Here is a 19,955-nt window from a genome sequence, read left to right as displayed (position 1 = left end):
TTGTAAAAAAAAAATTGATTTAAAACCAAAAAAGGACAACCAAACCGCCACATTTTTTATTTTCAATTAAAGCTTAATTTCAGTTCTGTTTCGATTTCGGTTTCAGTTTCGGTTCAGAAATCCCAAAACCGAAAATTTCGGTTCAGTTTTCGGTTCTGGCCAAAACCGAACCGCACCAAACTGTGTACATATTGAATTGGCTTGCTCCTACACCCCAAAAAAGTGCTAGTTTTCCACAATTCAAATTGTTAGAAGATACAGGAGCTCCATTAATATTTAAGTATATATCAGAGTACTGCCACCTGATCAAACAGGTATTCCCAGCTTTACGGTGTCTAAAAGAAAATACAATACCCTTGCCTCTCAAACAAATGCAAAGGGACCTGTATGTAACAATATCCAGCCCAGGCCAGGCCAAATACTTTTCAGTGACTGAGATCCAACCTGCTTCATCACCACATATTACATAAAACTGTGATCCTATACAGTTCCTACTTACAACGCTATGGAGCCATTAACGAGTATTGTTCTTGCGAGCCAATTCTCGAGCCATCTCCCTCAGTTCCTCGGGTGAAGGAGGCCGTGGACCCTCTGGGGGATAAACTACGTACGAGCGCTTCACAGAAAACAAAATATGTAATTTAGAGGCCAGACTGCAGATCAAAACAATAATAAAGAGAAGGATTTTCCTAACAATGTTTATCCCCGCCATGATCATAAATTACTTGGAATAATAGTTCATCACAGTTGAATGGTATTGCTTCAGTGAAAACAGAATATACATCATTATGTTCCGTGCGCCATCACCTTCAAGCTTGAACCACTAGAAAGATCAAGCACATCTACATGCTGAACTGGGCATTGCATGGCGGGGTTACTTAGACATTAGGCAACATTTTGCAGTGAAAAATAAATAATTAATAAAAATCACTGAGAGAGTAAACAGAGTGGCAAATGACTATGTTGATTAAAGGGATTCCCAAGGCAGAACCTGGCATCATCAGGAAGATCAATGTTGAGAAGGCTCCACATGCACAGGGATTCTTTCTTGCACGATCTTGATTAAACAAATTCTGGATCTAGATGGATAAATTGGACCAGATTCAGCATTTCTCCATTATCACTAATGGTACCCTTCAAAGGTTTTTCTTCCTAGCTAGAGAGGTCCAGGAGACGTGTTATCCACTTATCCTTACCTTTTAACTTTGGGGTCCTGGGTACTGAGGGTTTGCCTCAACTTCTTTTAAGGATAATGTGTGCCTGCTTGATCCTTCATGATGCTTCATTGAATTTTTTTAGAAGTAGGCCCATTCAAACAATTCTAGCTTGGATGAGACCTACTTTGTACTGATATCAGTTATTTTTTTCCTCTGCTCAAGAACAACATCTCATCTTCCTTCAGTTCAGAGCTCTTTCAGCATTAAGGGTGAGTGCAAAAAAAAACAAGGTTATTCATGTGGGTTAAATAAGTGACTTGATTATTCGTCTTGCTAAGTTTGGATATAAGACAGGTAAACTTTCAACTTCTTATATAGGGCTGGCCCATTCCACTTAAGAGCCTCTGAATAGAAGCTAGGCTCTTATCTTCTAAAATTCAGTGAACCGACCACGTTTGGTAAACCTCTGAATTACATCTGATCAAAGCAGGCATCTTCCAGTTGCTGATTCTCTAAGAGGTGCATTTAGAGGCTATCTTGGACATTTCTGTCCCTAAAAAAATGCAAATTCCAAAACAAATGCTTCATAACCCATCTCTTCACCACCCAAATCTTATCCCCCACACACATTCAAAGGTTGGCTACCAACCGACTACAATAATTCATTACTCAAATTGAGAAAGTTCCACTTAACATTCAGAATTCATCTCAAAGATTTAGACCTGCATTCAAAATTTAGCACTCAACACTTAATTTTACCAAACGTCGCCCTAATCTTGGAAAGGCATGCAAGGCATAACCTATTGTATCTCCCTGTTTACTATTTCTAGCTCAATGTGAGGCTGCAGAACATTTAGATTTTCTATGGGGCAGTGTTGACGCAACAAGGAAGCGTAACTTAATTAAACGTCAGTGTGTCCACTCCAGTCAAGTCTGAGGGGCTTGGCCTGAGGAAGTTATAAGTCTTCAATCAGGCTTTGTTGGGTCAATGGTTCTGGAGATTTTTCTACAGAAAAGGATGGGCTCAGGAAAAAGTGTTCTCCAAGGCGAACATGGCCTGACAGAGTGGGGCTGGTATGATGTGGAAGTCAGAATCCCTCATGGGGCCAGGCTTTGGAAGGCAATAAAGGAACCATCTCTGAGTTTATTGGCAGCCAGGTGGGAAATAACAGAATTAAATTCTGGTCAAATGTTGGGTGTGGAGATAATGCTTTAAAGATCTATTCCCCATCCTGTTCAATATTGCAGATAATGATTTTTTTTATCAGAAAATGGTAAATATATTTAAAAAGTCATCAAGGGGATGCCACCCAAGTACAAAGGAAACAACAAGAGAAACATCCCTCACTGAAAAGAATCTAGAAGATCAAGAATTACGAAGGGGTCCCCTTCCAACCAGCCCAAAATGCCAGCTAGAGATCACAGCAATCCAATGGTCCATGACTAGAAAAAATAGCTCCTTTGAAGACTCTTCTGTCCCTTTTTCTCCACACCACCCAAAAAATAGCAAGGGGGTTGAGGGAGAGAGATTTGCTTACTTCTTCATTTGCTCTAATCCCTTTCCAAGCTCATAGCTCACCTTCTACCATAGCCGCAGTGACCTACTTTTGTTGTAAGATGGAGATGGCTGGGTTCCACAACTTCGTTCTCCATGAGCAATATGGAAGGACGTGATCAACTATTCCTCCTACACTCCAAGCATAAAAGCATCTGTTGACAAGAGAGAAACCTTGAAGAATGTCCATGGTAAGGATTCTTACAAGAGTTGCTTCCTATGTGAAAAAGCAACCTTGGGAGGGGCTGCCGTTTTCCAAATCAGATTCCAAGTGAAATTAGTGTTGGTCACAACCAGGGAGCTAAGGTGTTTGTAGAAAGAGTTGACAATAAAGTTCCCATCCTTGCTCAAAACCCACTTGGGCTCGTTAGAATTGGCCTGCCATTGAATCTCATAGAGACTGCTGAAATCTGAAGAATATCAACGCCTCAATCGAAAGCATTCCTAATCATAGGAATATCGCATACAATCCCTTGACTGGTGGACTCCATGTGATGGCTAAAGAGGGCATCTTTGTCACAAGTGAGTATGATTATGGAAGGGAATTGCCACATCAAATATCATACCAGAAGAACACTCGTCTCCATTCCCCACATTAAAGTAGATAAAAGAGAAGAATTTCTCCCTTCCTCTTCTAATATATCTCCAAACAACTATACCATTAGCTTCCTTTGGATCTTTTAAGGTCCAACCATTGTGATCGAGATCATACTCAGCAGCATGAAATCCCTCCATAGATGATTTTTCTATATCATGAATTTCCAAAGCCATTTCCTCAAAAGGGCCTTATTAAAGATAATAAGGGATCTGTGGCCAAGGATACCCTTTTTTAAAGGTTGTCTAACTGATCCCCATTTAACAAGATGATATTTGAAAAATCTCACCTAGGTTCCCTCGAAGGAATCTTCTTTGGATGCCCTCCAAACTCAAGGCAACCGTATTGGGGATAAGGAAAATAGACATTAAGAATCTACCAGTCCTTGAGTGTGACGTCGAGTTTGACCACGTGAAAAGGTCACCAATGAGAAAAACAAAAACAACAACAGCAGCAAGACTTAAGTCACACTAGGTGAGATCGACTACATGAATCCTTTTCCGCCAATTCACCCAATTCAGAACATTTTCCTCTATTAGATTAACGGCTATTAAATCCTTCCTCACTACCTCATTCCCAGTAATTTTAGGACTACCCCCACCCCTTTTCATGCCAAAAACCATAACTACCTCACTCCTCCTCAAAGGTGCTCTACTAGGCCTGTGTTTTAAATGCCCAAACCATCTAAGTCACCCCTCCCTTATTTTGTTTTCAATCGATGCTATGCCTAAATTTTTGCATATATGTTCATTTCTAACTTTATCTTTTAATGTTAAACCACTCATCCACCTTAGCATATGCATCCCAGCAACTTCCATTCATTGTATATGTTGTTTCTTAGTTGCACAACATTTTAAACCATAAAGCATAGCTGGCCTTATAACCGTCTGATAAAACTTTCCTTTTATATTTAAGGGTATTCTACGATCACACAACACACCTAACGCACTCCTCCATTTTACCTAACCTTTCTTAATTCTATGTACTTCATCTTCTTCAATTTCCCCTTCACCATGCATAATAGATTGAAGATATCTAAACTTATCAGTTCTACTAATCTCTTGATTATCCAGTTCAACCTTCTGTTTGTTGCTACTCCTTCAATTACTAAAATTACATTTCATATATTCAGTCTTATTCCTACTTATCCTAAACCCTTTAGACTCTAATGTGGCTTCTAGCTTAGATTCTGCTCTGCTCCTACTATCATCAATCAACACGATATCATCTGCAAACATACACCAAGGGATCTCATCTTGGATATTCCTAGTAATTTCATCAATTACTAAAGTAAAAAGATAGGACTCAAAGTAGAACATTGACAAACACCTATTGAGATTGGGAACTCTCTAGACTCTTCTATGGTCTTGACACTAGTCACTACTCTATCATACATATCTTTAATGACCTCTATATATCTACTACAAACTCCCTTCTTTTCTAATACCCACCAAAGCATTTCCCTAGGTACTCTATCATAAGCTTTCTTTATATCAATAAAAACCATATGTAAGTCCTTCTTTTCCCTAAACTTTTCCATTAAACTTCTTAAAAGATAAATAGCTTCTATTGTTAATCTCCTAGGCATAAAACCAAATTAATTTTCTGAAATCTTCGTTTCTAATCTTATTCTATATTCAATTACCCTTTCCCATAATTTCATCGTATGGCTCATAATCTTAATTCCACAATAGTTATTATAGTTTTGAATGTCGCCTTTGTTTTTATACAAAGGTGCTAACGTACTTTTCCTCCATTCGTCTAGCATTTTCTTGATTTTTATAATATTATTGAATAGATTAGTTAACCTAATAATTCCTTTATCCCCTAAACATTTCTAAACTTCAATTGGTATTTTATCTGGTCCTATAGATTTCTCACTTTTCATCTTTATTAATGTCATCTTAACTTCAAGGATGCTAATTTTAAGAATAAATCTCCTATTTTTAATCTTCTCTTCATTTGTCACTTCCAAGTTCAATCTTTCATTTTAGTTTTCATTGAACAACTTATCAAAGTATCTCTGCCACCTTTCTTTTATGTCTTCTTTTCTACTTAAGATATTATCATTCTCGTCTTTTATACATTTTATAAAACCTAAATTTCTTCATTTTCTTTCTCTAACTCTATCAAGTCTATAAATGTCTTTTTTTCTTTCTTTTGTATCTAGCTTAGTATATAAAGTATCATAAGCTCCATGTTTAGCTTCATTGATAGTCTTTTTTGCATTTTTTTTCGCTTCTTTATATTTTTCAAGATTTTCTATATTTCTATAATTTTTCCATATTTTATATCAATTTCTTTTTGTCTTAACGGTTTTTTAGACTTCTTGATCCCACCACCAACTTTCTTTACTACCCAAGTATCTTCCTTTAGACTCATCTAAAACCTCTTTTGCTATCCTTACTATAGAATTCCAAATTGTATTCCAAATAGTATTTGCATTCAACCTTATCCCCTATTGTTCAATCACATTCTTTGTTCATTATATCTATGAATTTTACTATATTATCTCCATTCAAACTCCACCATCTAGTCCTCTTGTGTTGATTTATGCTACTCCTTCTCTTCCATTCTTTAATATGTATATCTAATACTAAGACTCTATGTTGTGTAGTCAAACTTTCACCTGAGATAACTTTGCAATCCTTACAAGATAGACAGTTTTGTTCTTAGTCAAACATAAATCTATTTGACTTTTATTATACCCACTCTTGAGAGTTATCAAGTGTTCTTCTCTTTTTTTAAAACAAGTATTCAATATAACCAAATCGTAAGACATGGCAAAATTTAAGATTGTATCACCGAACTCATTTTTATCTTCATATCCATGGCCTCCATGTATCCATCCTCTCATACCCTATATGGGGAAGTCCTTCCCAATGTGACCATTCAAATCAGCTCCTATAAATGTCTTTTCAGACATCGGAATCCCTTTTAAAATACTATCCATATCTTCCCAAAATTGTTTTCCAGATTATTCTACTAAGCCTATCTTGGAAGCATATGCACTAATCACGTTCACTATCTCTAGGCCTAAAACTAACTTGATTGTCATGATCCTATCCCCTATTTTTTTAACACTTACTACATTATCTTTTAGGTCTCTATCTACAATAATACCCACCCCATTTTTATGTTTCTCTTTGCCGGTGTACCAAAGTTCAAAATCCTGATTTTTCAATTTCCATGGCTTTCTCTCCTACCCATTTCGTCTCTTGAAGGCAGATTAAATTAATTTTCCTTCTAAACACTATTTCCACTATTTCCATATTTTTTTCCCATAAGATGCCCTATATTCCAAGTTGCTAATCTTAGCTTAGTTTCTTGTACTAACTTATTAATCCTCCTCCTTTTATACTGACTTAGTCTATTCCCTTGATCTAGGAGATTTTGGTCTAACAAAGTTTTACGTTAGCTGTCAGCTACCTAGTACAACCCTACTCCTTTATCCGGGCTTGGGACCAATTATGCGTACAAAGACTTTGTGTTACACAGATGAAGTACACACTTGCGTCTTTCTTTTTTTTGCAAACTTATTTCACAAAGACAATTTTCTAAGTTACACCCTACAACTAGTAGAAACTACTCACACAATACAATGCATTAAAAAAAAAAATTTTAAGCATACAATTTTGAGTGTGCATCCAAGCTAGACTAAAACCCATGCAATAGCACTTTTTGAAAAATAAAATATAAAATTTTGTTATATTCCAAGACTTGCAAATGAAAACACAAAAACACAAAAAAAAAAATTTATTAAACCTACAAATCCTAGACACAAAATCACCACAGCTAACCAACTATTGAAAATATATATATATATTTAATAACAGTAACAAGAAAAGAAATAACAAGAGAGGAGAAGATCTCACTGGTGGTAGAAACTAAAAAGGTGAAGACAACTGCTTGAAAAATACCCTTTGATGCAGGAAAATTGATGCTGGTAACGAGAATCAGTTGAAGAATATTTAAGCAACGAGGAATTGCGAGAATTCTTCAATCTGCCCAAATAGGAGTTGGGTCAAAAAATGAATATGAAGTTTTGGGTCAACCAGGATTTGATTTTCTATGGCTTCAGCTACTATATTCTCGTCTCTACCGCAGGAAATTGATTCAGCTGCCCAATGGGAAAGGAGTGAAGGCAGTAGGCCTAACAGGTGGAGAGGGGGAGAGGGACCTAGCAAGTGGAAGGCAGAAAGTGAAACCATCAGGGCTTTAACAATAGAGCTTGCAAGAAAAACTATCCCTCAACTCCTTGAAGCTAGGACTGAGGCATAGAGAGCTGAGCACAGAAGATTTTAAGGGAAGAACTCGCAAATCAAAAATTGCAAAACATCACATGCGCTCACGCATCTTCTCCCCTAACTTCAACTGCAACTTGGCAATGGAAAGCCTAATGCAGCCCCTGCAGTGAGGGCATGCACACTCAACCTCTGGAAGAGAGAGAAAGAAAAAGAGAGGGAGGGGGTAAAATCTCTATTAGGATCAGCAGGGAGTCTCGATTGTAAGTTGGAACAGCACAAACACCTTAGGATGGGCTGGAAGGCTAGGAATCACTCTACAACCTAGCTCCGCAGCAGCACAGCCGAGCAGAACATAGACCAGTTTTTTGAGTCAGGACCCTCCAGTATAGCGATGAAACTCCAACCTCCATTAATTTCAGCTAGGGTAAGGAACTTGCCAAAACAGTTTTCTCTAAGTTGGAGCAGCAACACCTTCTTCTCCAACCTCCAGCATCAAAGCCAAGAGGGAGCAAAAGGCCTAGCACTGAAGGAGCTGCAGAACTCATCTAGGACAGCCAAGAGCCATTCAATATCACCCACATCAAGAAAGATGGAGACCCTCCTGGGCTCCTACCTTTGCAATTTTCAGTAACCCTCAGGAGGTCGACTTTCTCACTGTCAGGAGCTAGGTCAAAGGGCTTTCTCTTGATGAAAATGGCCAACCTGTCATCACGTCACATGGCAGAAATCAGAGAGGGAGAGAATGCACAAGAAAACAGCTGCTGACCAAGAAGAGGCTTCAGCCTATGAGAAGAGAAGAGGCTTTGAGACAGGGAGAAGGAAGAGGGTTTTGAGCTGGAAAAAGAGGTTTGAGGTTGGGAGAGAGGTGCGAGGTGGAGGAAAGGGTCTCGAGTCCCTCTAGAGCTCCAACAAAGCTATGGCTGCAAGGCATCCAAGATCTTCAACTAGAGAGCTTCAAAGGGGAGGAAGGTGTCAATGTGTCATAAGGCAGTCTAGGGCTTGAACAAAGATCCTGCACGAGATTGAGAAGAAGGGCTCCAACGGAGCTAATGCTGCAAGGCTTCCCTGGTCTTCGACGAGAGAGAGCTCCAAGGGAAGTCAGCAGCAAGACTTCCATGATCTATGAACTTTGACAAGAGAGAGCTTCAAGCCTTCAATGTCTTCAGAATGTTATTTACAAATAAAATTGCATCCCATTTCCCCATGGCTTTCTGGTAATGATGATTGTTCGTTCACAGGTGCATTTGCCCATAAGGGGGATATTGTGTGGAATCTGGTATTTCACAGAAATTTGCTACAGAAATTGAGGCTGCCGAAAATTTGCTTGCTGAGATCTGTGGCATCTGAACCAAATTTCAAAGCAGGAAACGCAGTCAGGTGGCTGGGGGAAAAGAGTTCAAATTCTCTGCCCCAAGTTATTATGTTGTGGTAAGCAGAGATAGAGGCGGTCACTTACAGTGGAAAGCTGAGTGGGAAAGTAAATGCCCCCAAGAAAGGCGCTTTCTTGCTTGGGAGTCTGTTTGGGATTCATCCTGACCAGTAACAAGAGAATCTTTGAAGGAGAGAGAGGGGTGCTTTGTGTAAGCTGGTGCTGCTTCAAGTGTGAAAAAAAGATAGAACTCCAATCATTTGTTGCTGCATTGTCCTGTTGCTAGGGAAATTTTGTTGTTTTTTGTGGCAATGGTTCAAGATTAGTTGGTTAATGCCTCATGGCTTTGGCTCTGTTCTTCAGTGCAGAAAAATCAATGGTGGGAACACGTACTTGAAAAGGGTGGGTGGGTTAGCTCCTTTTTGAGTTGCTTGATGTATTTCAAGAGAGAGAAACAGGAAAAAAAATTTAAGGAATCTACTGCACAGGGGCTTAGAGATATGATTATTCACTCTTGCTTTGGAATTATGAAAACTTCCACCCTACCACAATTTTTCTACATGACTTTGCTTATTTTTTTCTCTGTATGGTTTTTCCGTTTTCCCCTTGTATTTGGGTGGCAAACCCCTTGGGGCCCTTTTTAGTTCTAAAAATTGAGAGTACAACTTAGTTGAAATATTGATATCTAGTAGTGCGCCATAAAATGTCAAAACTTGGAATGCTTTATGAAGCTCTCACATCATCAAAAGTACATCATCAAATCCAATGATAAGATCATAAATCACCAGATTCTCAACTAAAAGTTGTTGAAATCCAAAAGAAGCACCTCACTTGGAAATTGAACAAAATCAGATAAAGAGCTGCATTAAAAAAGGAGTAGCTGATAGAAGCATGTTAGAATGAGAAATTTGTTTCTAACTCTAAAAGATGTTAAATATTAAAATTTCTTATAAAAGCCTCAAAACATTAACTATGCATACCAAATAAAGGCATGATATGTATATCAGACATCATTACAAACTCATCAAACTCACACAACAAATCAGCCTATGCCAAATTTATTCTCTCCTATCCTAGTTTCTCCCAAAATGCTCTTGGAGACAAAGAAGAGAATTCCTAAGCATAACTGCACATCCCCCATCCCTCCACCTGCCCTCTGCCCCTGATGGAGAGATCCCAAGGGTAAATTTTCAGTTAAATCTGCTAACTGGGTCAGTAAAGAGGATAAATTTATAGATTCCAGGGCCCTATATGATGGGTTCTGGAATAAATTTCAGAAACAAGACATACACCTCAAGCTTAAAGTCTCCCTCTGAAGAGCCTTTTGATAAGCCATTCCACTATGAAGTGAATTAGCACCTCATATTCCTACAGAAAATACCAATTATCCCATCTATGGCTCGGCATAAGAAATGGCAACACACATTTTTTATTGCCAGCAAACAAAAATGAATCCTCTAGGGGCATCCCAACGATTTAGAGCTTGAGACTTCCAACTTGGATATCTCGGGTTCAAATCTTGGGAGAGGGTGGGAAGGTTTGTAGAATGAGAGATGGGCTACCTCCTGCTGTGTAGCTCAGGCCCAATAGCATCCAATGGACAAAAAAATAGAGAGATGGAACATCAGGGTAGATGATTGGGCTAATCAGTCTTAGTGATTGGTCCAAGCTAATTATTCATCCTCAGACTTTGCTCGGTCAAAATTTCCCAGGTGATCATCTTCTCCCTCTGTGGTTGTTCTTATGCATCATATTTGTGAATTGAAGAACCAAGTAGTGTTCCACAAAGTCCAAGTATCCTCTGAAGACAGCATGAGGTTTATTTTTTCTACCCATATTCTTAGTTGGAATTTCTTGGATAAGTTATTTGTTGGAAAGGGGCTTGGGGAGAGGTGGAGCTCTTGAATGAGGGGCTGCATATCCAATGTTTTCTTTTCTACTATATTAGAACCTAAATCTTGGTATAAAGCTTCCAGGGGTGTTAGACAAGGGATGCCCAATTTGCTCTCCCTTTTTTTGTTTGTGTTAGTGGTTGATGTTTTGAGTAGGTAGATAGGATTGTAGATAAGTAGCTGGTGAAAGGTTTGGAAGTGAGGAGAGGAGTGAGGGTTGTGTCTCATCTTCAATTTGCCAATAATACTATGTTCTTTTTAGGTGATCATAACTCTTTTTTAAGATGATGCTATGCCCTTTGGGCCTCCTTCATAGTTTTGAGCGAGTTTCTGCCTATAAATCTGAATGCTAATAGAGTCAGGGAGTTGGCCTGGTTAGCGGATTGTGGTATTTCAGATTGGCCCTTGTCTTACTTAGGGGTCCCTTTGGGTGGTAATCCTAGGATGGACAGGCTTTTGAGATCTAGTTGTGGAGAGGGTGTCTACACATTTAGATGGGTGGAAAGGGACGTTATTTTCTTTACAAGGTCACATAACTCTGAAACAGGCATGCTTCACTAGACTCCGTTTTCTATTTTTTAGGATTCGATATTGCTAGTAAGCTAGAGAAAATTATGATAGATTTTCTTTGGTCTTGTGTCGGGGGGAAGAGGGATCATTTGGTTAATAGGGATGTAGTGTGTACGTCTAAATAGGAAGGGGGCTCCAGTCTTGGAAGTTTGGTGTCTAGAAACACTGCTAAATGGCTTTGGTCATTCCCATTAGAGGATTCCTCTCTTCAGCATAGAGTTATTACAAGTATGTTTGGTTTTCATATGAATGATTGGGATGCTAACTTGAGACTAAGATGTTATTTGGAGAGTCCATGGAGGTTTATCTCTCAGATTTATTCCACATACTAAGTTTGTTCTAGAAGAGAATTCTCGTATTTGTTTTCAAGAAGATATCTGGATAGGTAATGTTGTGTTGCCTGCTTCTTTTCCTTGTCTTTATCGCTTGATTTCGGACATAATGCTGTCATTTCATCTTTTCTGGTTACAGATGGTCCTTCGCCAATGATATTTCCATTTTTCAGATCGCTTAATGATAGGAAGGTGGATGAGCACTCTTCTTTGTTGTTGGTGTTGGATAATTTCTATTTTCCTTTGGTGTAGATACTTGTTTTTGGTCTTTGGAAGGATTTATTCTTGCGAATCTCTTTGCTATCTTTTGACTAGCACTAATTTTTCATTTTCAATAAATAAAAAAATTTGGAAGGCCAAAGTCCCTCCCAAAAGTTAAGGCTTTCATTTGGTTGGTTGTGCTTAATAGACTTAAAATCAATAATATGTTGCAAAGTATTCGAAGGCACTTTCTTCATGTGTACTTTTCTGCTTTAAAAGTTCAGAAACAGCTTCTCATTGTTTTTGCATTGTGATTTTGCTTGGAAAATTTGGAACAAGCTTTTCTGTTTATTGGATAAAGTGCAAAGACTTTGTGGAAAATTTGTTGGGTATCTCTTTTTGTGGCATTGGGAGGAAGAAGGATGTTGTGGCATTATGGAGATGTGCATTTTTTGCAGTGTTGACGGGTTATGGTTGGAACATAATATGCGCATTTCTTCTATGAAGAAGCTGAGTTTTTCTTTGTTATGTGAAGATTCATTACTTAGCAAAACTTCATTGTGTTGGCCCAAGATGCTTCAAAGGAGTGAGCTTCTCCAACATACAACAGTATCGGCTATCATTGTTGGCTTAATTGATGTTTTTTTGCTTTCTTTTTTCTACTTTTTGTTGTGTCTGCTCTTTTAAGGAAGATTTATTACTCTACGTTTTGTACATTATTTTCCTTCAATTGAATCATCTTCTTTTCTCATCCAAAACAAAATTGTTTTAGACATCTGATTGAAATTGGTGGTGATGCTATAGGTGGAAAATTGTCCTTATCTTGGAATCTCTTGTTCCTCATCCAAGATCTGAAATCCCTATTCTTGTAACAAGAGTTAGTTTTCGGCTCAGTTTAAAGGACTGCTGATGAGGCATCCCATCAGACGCAGAATTATATTAAAATTTTGGAAAAGTTTGCCGTTGGTCCCCCAACTATTTTCAAATTCTAGAATGACCAGAAAACTTACATTATTTCACTTCTATGCCCCCCTCCCCACGGGGGAAAAAAATATGTATCTTAAAATCATAGTTCTGCTAGTGCACGGCCAATGAGCTCAGTGGTTATAGGTGGAGGCATCTTTTGAAAACTTAGGTTCCAGCTCAAGTGGCTGTTTTGGTGATGCAGTCAGTAGAGTGTTCCTCAAAATATTATCAATGGCTCAATGCATTTCAAATGTTCTTTTAAATAGACAGAGAACAAAAAACCAGTTTTAACTGAGGCTCTAGTCTTGGCTAACAATATGTTGAAGGCTACACCTATTCTGCCTTTAGTTAGATGATATTAAAGCCCATTTCTTGTCTTATCCACAACTAAAGCCCTCTTAATAACCTAAAAATGAAAAAACTAGAAGAGGTAAAACATATACATTTATACAAAAAAAAAAAAAAAGATTAATCAGAACATTGAGCCTCACAGTTTTCATTTTCCATTTCCAGTTTTCTAAAGAATGACAATTATGTCACCTTGTTTTCCAATTTTCCAATATTTGTATATGAAACTTGGAAAAGTGGCAACAAGGTAGCATTTCTATAACTGTTTAAAGATTGGAAATGGAAAATGAAAATCATTTTCCAAAACTAGAGAGGCCCTCAGAATATCACTATTTTCAAATGTAGAACACAATGATTGGTAAGGTTAATTTAGGCTGCTGCTGCTGTTGCTACTGTTGTTGTTGTTGTTGTTGTTGTTGTTGTAAAATTATAGGGTTTAGCTTCAACTAGGGGTGGCACAAGAAGCAATCAAACAGCAAAACAACTCCAACTTAATGATTTGCTCACCACCACAGTTGCCTAACCAATAACAAGAAAGCAACTTATAGATGTATATTTGTAGGAAATAACCCAGTCAAACAGAAAATGACATGGATGAGGAATAGGATGTGTCAAGTATGCCTGCTTCCAGATACATAACCAACAAATGTATTAATTTTGACAGTTGCAGGATACACATCAAACAGGTGTGTCTAGTTAGCAATTAGAACAGTTGAAACATTAGCAACCTGTTAGAAACACCCAAAGACATTCTTAATCTATTTTATGTTAATATTTAAAAATGAATGAAGTTTTCAGATATGAAATGCCATGTCATGTAGAAAATAGAATGAGCCCCTAGATATGAGGATACAGCCAGACTAAAAAATTTTGGCTAAGTCCGATTATCCAAACTTTGAAGTGCTCAGATGAAACTAAACCTAGGCTCAAAGCCTGAGCCAAACATGCATATCCAACTCCAAGTAAAACAGATGACAACCTAATAATCATGATGATGATGATGATGATAAGAATAATAATTGAGATAGTTAGCAAAGGTTAAATGCAATACAATCACTCACATCTTCACAATGGGGAAACATACTCATCTCAAAAAATTAAGCAATGCAATGAGGATAAACACAAAAATTGAATAGGACATTTTAACTAGATAAATTCTCCCAAAAAACCATAATAATGAATCCTCTCATAGACTCGTACACAAAAACACATATAAAAAACCATACAGCGACAACAATTTAACCATGTCTACCACACAATGATCTAAAAACCTATTACTTGAAAAGTCATGAAAGCATACAGTAAATTTAGCTGCGAAGACCTTAGCTTTATTTGTGTTGCACCCAAGTTACATAAGCAGAAAAAACACACAAAAAATTATTTTTACCACAAGCAAGCAAATTATTTGATAAGTAAACAACTCAATTCAATGGTAATATTTGCAGTACAAGTTCTAAGATCCTGAAATGTTTGCATCCATCCCAGTTCCATGCCAAACTCTACACAAAGAAAAGCGTCTTGCCCTTGCATTACATCTAAAACCTCATATGTTTCTTGCTTTTTTATTTATGATGGTTTGAGCTTTCTAGTTTACTTCTCATGAAGTTAAACAGATACATGTGTAATGAAAACCTAATTAGATCCAGAACTTTGATATGCTTTAGAGTTCTACATCAGCTCCAAGATTTTCATATGCTTAAAAATTCTATGACAATTACTGCTAATTGGCACTAAGCAGGTAAACAACACATGACTATCCAAACGCACGCACGCACACACACACATACTAGAGAGTGAGGGAGAGAGAGAGAGAGTACATTGCCCATGACTTTCTGTAGATTCTTAGTATTGTTGGCAAAAGTATACATAAGAGCGATCGGAACAGAAACGTAGAGAGCGAACTTAGCAATCTCAAGAATTCCCTTCGAAGTTCCCAGGGAAGACATCTTTACTTGAGATATTGTTCAACAATGAAGGATCTCTGAGCAGCTGAATCTGTACCAAGTAATCCAGAACACCAAAAACCTTAGAAAATTAGAAATAATCTACACCTGTACAAACACACACACACACACACACAAGGGGAGGGGCGAAAGAATGAGAGCAAGAGGGTGAGACTTGAGAGAGAGGGGTTTCAAATGAACTTCCAAAAAATTCATTGATATAATAACATATTGCTGATAATTTTTGCAGAAAGGAATACCCATTCAGCCATTCTTATTGCTTTTATTCCCAATTTATCCTAATTCCCACTTGCTTTTTACCTTGTCAATTCCCAAAAAAATTAATAAATGCAAGGGCATTCATCTCCTTCAATTATTACATTTTCTCAAATATTAAAGTTAAAAAATAAATATGTAAATAAATTAGTTTAATGAAAATTTTAAATCAAAATATCAAACTACTTGAGAAAATTTGAAATGCATCAAACTTACATATATGCACTTCACTATAGAACTAATTCATCTCAAAGATTAAACAAACTTTGCACAATAACTTGGCCTGATTCAGTTATCATTTACAATCCAAAACTAAATTCATATGGAAATTAAAAACACAAAGAACATATTAAAAGTGCACACTAATGCATCAAGAAAAAAAATTACCTGGGGCAACACTGATGCCGGTCGCAAATTCGCAAACACCTTAAGACCTTCCCGAAGCTGAAGCAACCCAGCTTCTGGCTTTAAATGTTTCTCACTGTTATCCCATTTACACCTTACACCCATAAACAATAAAAATAAATATTTCACATATATATGGTGCAGCTGCTATAATCTAAGTAAACACATTTCTATGGGTACCATACTCTCCTCCCCTGTCGTCTCTTCATAGTATTCGTTCAATTTTTTTTCTAGGGTTATGGTTTTGGATTTCTGAGACAAATCCTTAAGTCTCCTTTTGGGTGAATTTGACAATCAAATGAGATTTCTTGGGTGAGTGATGTCTCGGGAAATTCCGCTGCAGATTCTTAGGATTTGGCAAGTGTCAGAGAACAACATATTGATTAAGTGGAAGTTGAGGGGTGTTTCCAGGGTTCCATGGGAGGCAGAGGGCCAATTTCAAGGCACCTTCTGGCACAAGACGGATCGAAATGGCAAAATTTATGAACACAAGGTTGATAATTTGGCATTCAATTTCCCTCAGCCTCTGAAACCATCTGCCTTCGTGCTGGATTTGGTCGTAGGCTGCTCCGCAACCCCCAATCCAACATCCATGTGTTTGAGCTCCGCCGCAGACGCAGACGCAAACTCAAACTCAAATGCTCACTTCTTTTCTTGTCAATTTACCATAATCTAAGAAAAAAAAAATGAAAACAAGAAGAACCAAACATCTCCGGTACAGAGCTTAGAGAGAGAGGCTTCAACGAAGATACCTGATGAGAACCCAATCGAAGAGCAGCGTAGCAAGGATTTGAATAACCCTAAACCCAACGCTTGAAGAACTCAAATCGACCAAAATCACTCAGAATCCGACGAAGAATCCGACTCGACCAGAATCGAGGTCGAAAACAAGGGTTAGCAAGCTAGGGTTTCATGTTGATTCAGAGAATGAGAGAGGGAACTATGGTAGGGGGTTGCCGAAATGAGCAAGAGTCGTGGAGTGTGGCGAGCTGGGAGAGGATAATAGTCTATAATTTTTCAAATTGATGGGGGGTATTATTGGAAGAAACGCTTTCTACATTTGGCCGAATAGACCTTTTCACAAGAATAGCTTAGCTTATATTAACCATTTTATTATTCCGAACTAAATAATTAATATCTAAGATATTTTGAAATAATAATGAAAAATAATAAGTATAAATTTAATATAATTATAACAATATTTCAATATGGTTGTAAATATTTAAAAAGAAATTTTGGTAAATATAAATAATTATAGGAATAAATTTAATATTTTTAATTGAAGATATTAAAGGGGTCCCCTTTATAATATTATAGATTAGAAATATACCAAATCTTAATAAAAAATGCATGAAAATAAATAGAGATAAGAGAGAAATTTACGTAGTTCGGCTATGTCTACTCCACAAGCGGATGGGATCAAAAATTTCACTATCACGGTCGGAATTACAAGATGATTTGTAATCAGCCTTGTAGAAAATATCGGAATCGGCCTTGTACAAGATATCTCTCTTTTTTTTATTTCTCTTTTTCTTTCTATATACCCCACTTACTTCAAGCATGCAAGTGACTATACAAGCATGCAAAGATGTGTGTTCCAAATGTAAGGGGTAGGGTGCCCTTTTATAGGGTAATATTGGGGTGAAAAAATCGAAGTGATAGAAGATGGGGTGACATACACATTTTTCATAACACTCCCATTTGGATGTCACCCATATATTAACTACTTCTGTGACAACCCAAATAAAAAATGAAATTTGAATAGTTAAGAGGGAGAGAAATAGAAACAGAAACAAATGGATAAATTTTAAAAGATTGCCTAGATTCGTCAACGAACACAGGGTTTCGTCGACAAAGGCTTAAAGGATTTCGTCGACAAAGCCCTGTGTTCGTCGACGAAGAAATACCGAGAGGAGTTTTGGTGTCGACTGAATTTCGTCAACGAAATTAGTGAGAATTCGTTGACGAAGAGCGTGGCTCGTCGATGAAATCCCCTATATATATATATATATATGAAAAATCCAATTTTTACTTCACTTTTTAGCTTCCTCTCCACTCTCTTTCTCTCCTCTTCGGCCCTCTCACTCTCTCTCTCTTCGATTTTGGCCCCGCCAATCGCCCAATTGAAGATTTGAGACTACCACAACGCTCCTGGCGAAGTTCTTTACGAGTTTGCCGGAGCGGATCGTTGGGAAAACGAAGTTGGAAATCATCCCTAGGTTGAGGTAAGGCATTTTAAGCCAAATTAGACTTTATGGTAGTTATAGAAATTGATGTACGCATGAAAATACTGATGATTAATACTGGAAGTTTTCAGTTTCAGGGTACTTATCAGGAAATACTACGGGGGTCAGGCTAGGATATTTTAGGGGCTTTCTCAGTAGCTAGGTAATGGAATAAACTAAAGTAATTACTTTCCATGCATGTTATTATTAATTATGAGCACATTTATTTTCAGAAAAGCCTATGCTATCTTTGTATATTACATATGAAATGTATGTTTAGAAAATACTGCTATTTTGATGAAAATGTATATGTATGTATGAGATACCAGAAATGATGATTTTAGAATATGATGTAACGACCCGAATTAAAAATGGAATTTAAATGATAAAAGAAAGGGGAATGGAAACAAAAAATAAAAATAAAGAAGGAAGTTGCCAAGCTTCGTCGATGAAGGATTTAAGGATTTCGTCGACGAATACAGGGCCTTATCGACAAGAAAATACCGAGAGGGGGGTTTTGAGCCGACTGAATTTCGTCGAGGAAGACTAGATTTCGTCGACGAAATTTGTGAAGAACTCGTCAACGAAGGTCGAGCTCGTCGACGAATTCTACTGTCTATAAATACTAAAAATCTGATTTTTATCTTCAATTGCAAGCCTCCTCTCCACTCTCTCCCTCCTCTTTGGCCCTCTCACTTTGGCCCGCCAGTCACCGGATCGAAGATTTGAGGCTACCACGATGCTCCTGACGAAGTTCTCTATAAGTTTACCGGAGCAGATTATTGGGAAAACGAAGTTCGAAATCATCCCTGAGTTGAGGTAAGACTTTTTAAGCCAAATTAGACTTTGTGATAGTTATAGGAATTGATGTACGCTTGAAAATACTGATGTTTAATACTGGGAGTTTTGAGTTTCAAGGTATTGAGTTGAAAATCGTATGGGGGGTCAGGCTAGGAAATTTCAGGGGCTTTCTCAGTAGTCAGGTAAGGGAATAAACTAAAGCAGTTATTTTCCATGCAAGTTAATATTAATTATGAGCACATTTATTTTCAGAAAAGCATATGTTATGTTTGTATATCACCTATGAAATGTATGTTTGGAAAATATTGCTATTATGATTAAAATGTATATGTATGTATGAAATGCTAGAAATGATAATTTTAGAATATGAAGTATGACTTTAACGACACATGTGTGGCATCAACATTATTTTATGTGAAATGAATCATGATATGAATGATTTTACGAACAAAACATGTTTTCAAGTATTATGAAAAGACGAATTATGTTGTGATGTTTTGACGAATGTATGATAAATGAATTATTTTCAGAATGTACATACCTGAAACGATTTTGGCGCGAGGCCATGTATTTATATTATCGGCACGAGGCCGTATTTATGATTTTGGTGCTAGGCCATGTATTTATGTTATCGGCACGAGACCGTGTTTATGATTTTGGCGCAAGGCCGTATCTATATTTTCAGCACGAGGCCGTGATTATGATATGTTCGGCACGAGGCCGTAATGATGTTATGTATGTTCATATATTATATGTTATTACAACCAGGATGTTAGTTTAGTTCAGTTCAAGGCTCGATACCGTAGCTATATGTGTAGATCAGATATCTATGTCAGATTAGTGCTAACCATCCCACGAGGGGATGGGAGATGGATATTCGATGTGGCTTTCAGTAGAGTGTGGACGTCCACCTGGCAATCCAGACCAGGGTGCGGCAGGCTTATCGTACTTACAGATATATTTGATTCGGCAGTGGTCGGCCAACCATTGTCGGGTCCCGCCTTCGGGCTGCACAACTCATCATGGAGGGTAATACATGACATTAACTAACTATTCATCCTAGGTATGTTTTC

General features: G+C 37.5%; 1 protein-coding gene across 1 annotated transcript; it reads right to left on the bottom strand.

Annotated features, from left to right (window-relative positions):
- Positions 1-245: 245 nt before the first annotated feature.
- LOC131152391 (uncharacterized) lies at positions 246-16,838 on the bottom strand. The gene is made up of 4 exons (XM_058104246.1): positions 16,609-16,838; positions 15,839-15,950; positions 15,050-15,227; positions 246-616 (listed from the first exon to the last, which is right to left on the bottom strand). Exons 3-4 carry the CDS (start codon positions 15,176-15,178, stop codon positions 515-517), a joined length of 231 nt encoding a protein of 76 aa, XP_057960229.1. The 5' UTR covers positions 15,179-15,227; positions 15,839-15,950; positions 16,609-16,838; the 3' UTR covers positions 246-514.
- Positions 16,839-19,955: the final 3,117 nt, after the last annotated feature.

Source organism: Malania oleifera, chromosome 3 (genome assembly GCF_029873635.1).
Source record: "Malania oleifera isolate guangnan ecotype guangnan chromosome 3, ASM2987363v1, whole genome shotgun sequence".
Taxonomy (NCBI): Eukaryota; Viridiplantae; Streptophyta; class Magnoliopsida; order Santalales; family Ximeniaceae; genus Malania; species Malania oleifera.
This window is presented reverse-complemented; position numbering and strand designations above follow the sequence as displayed.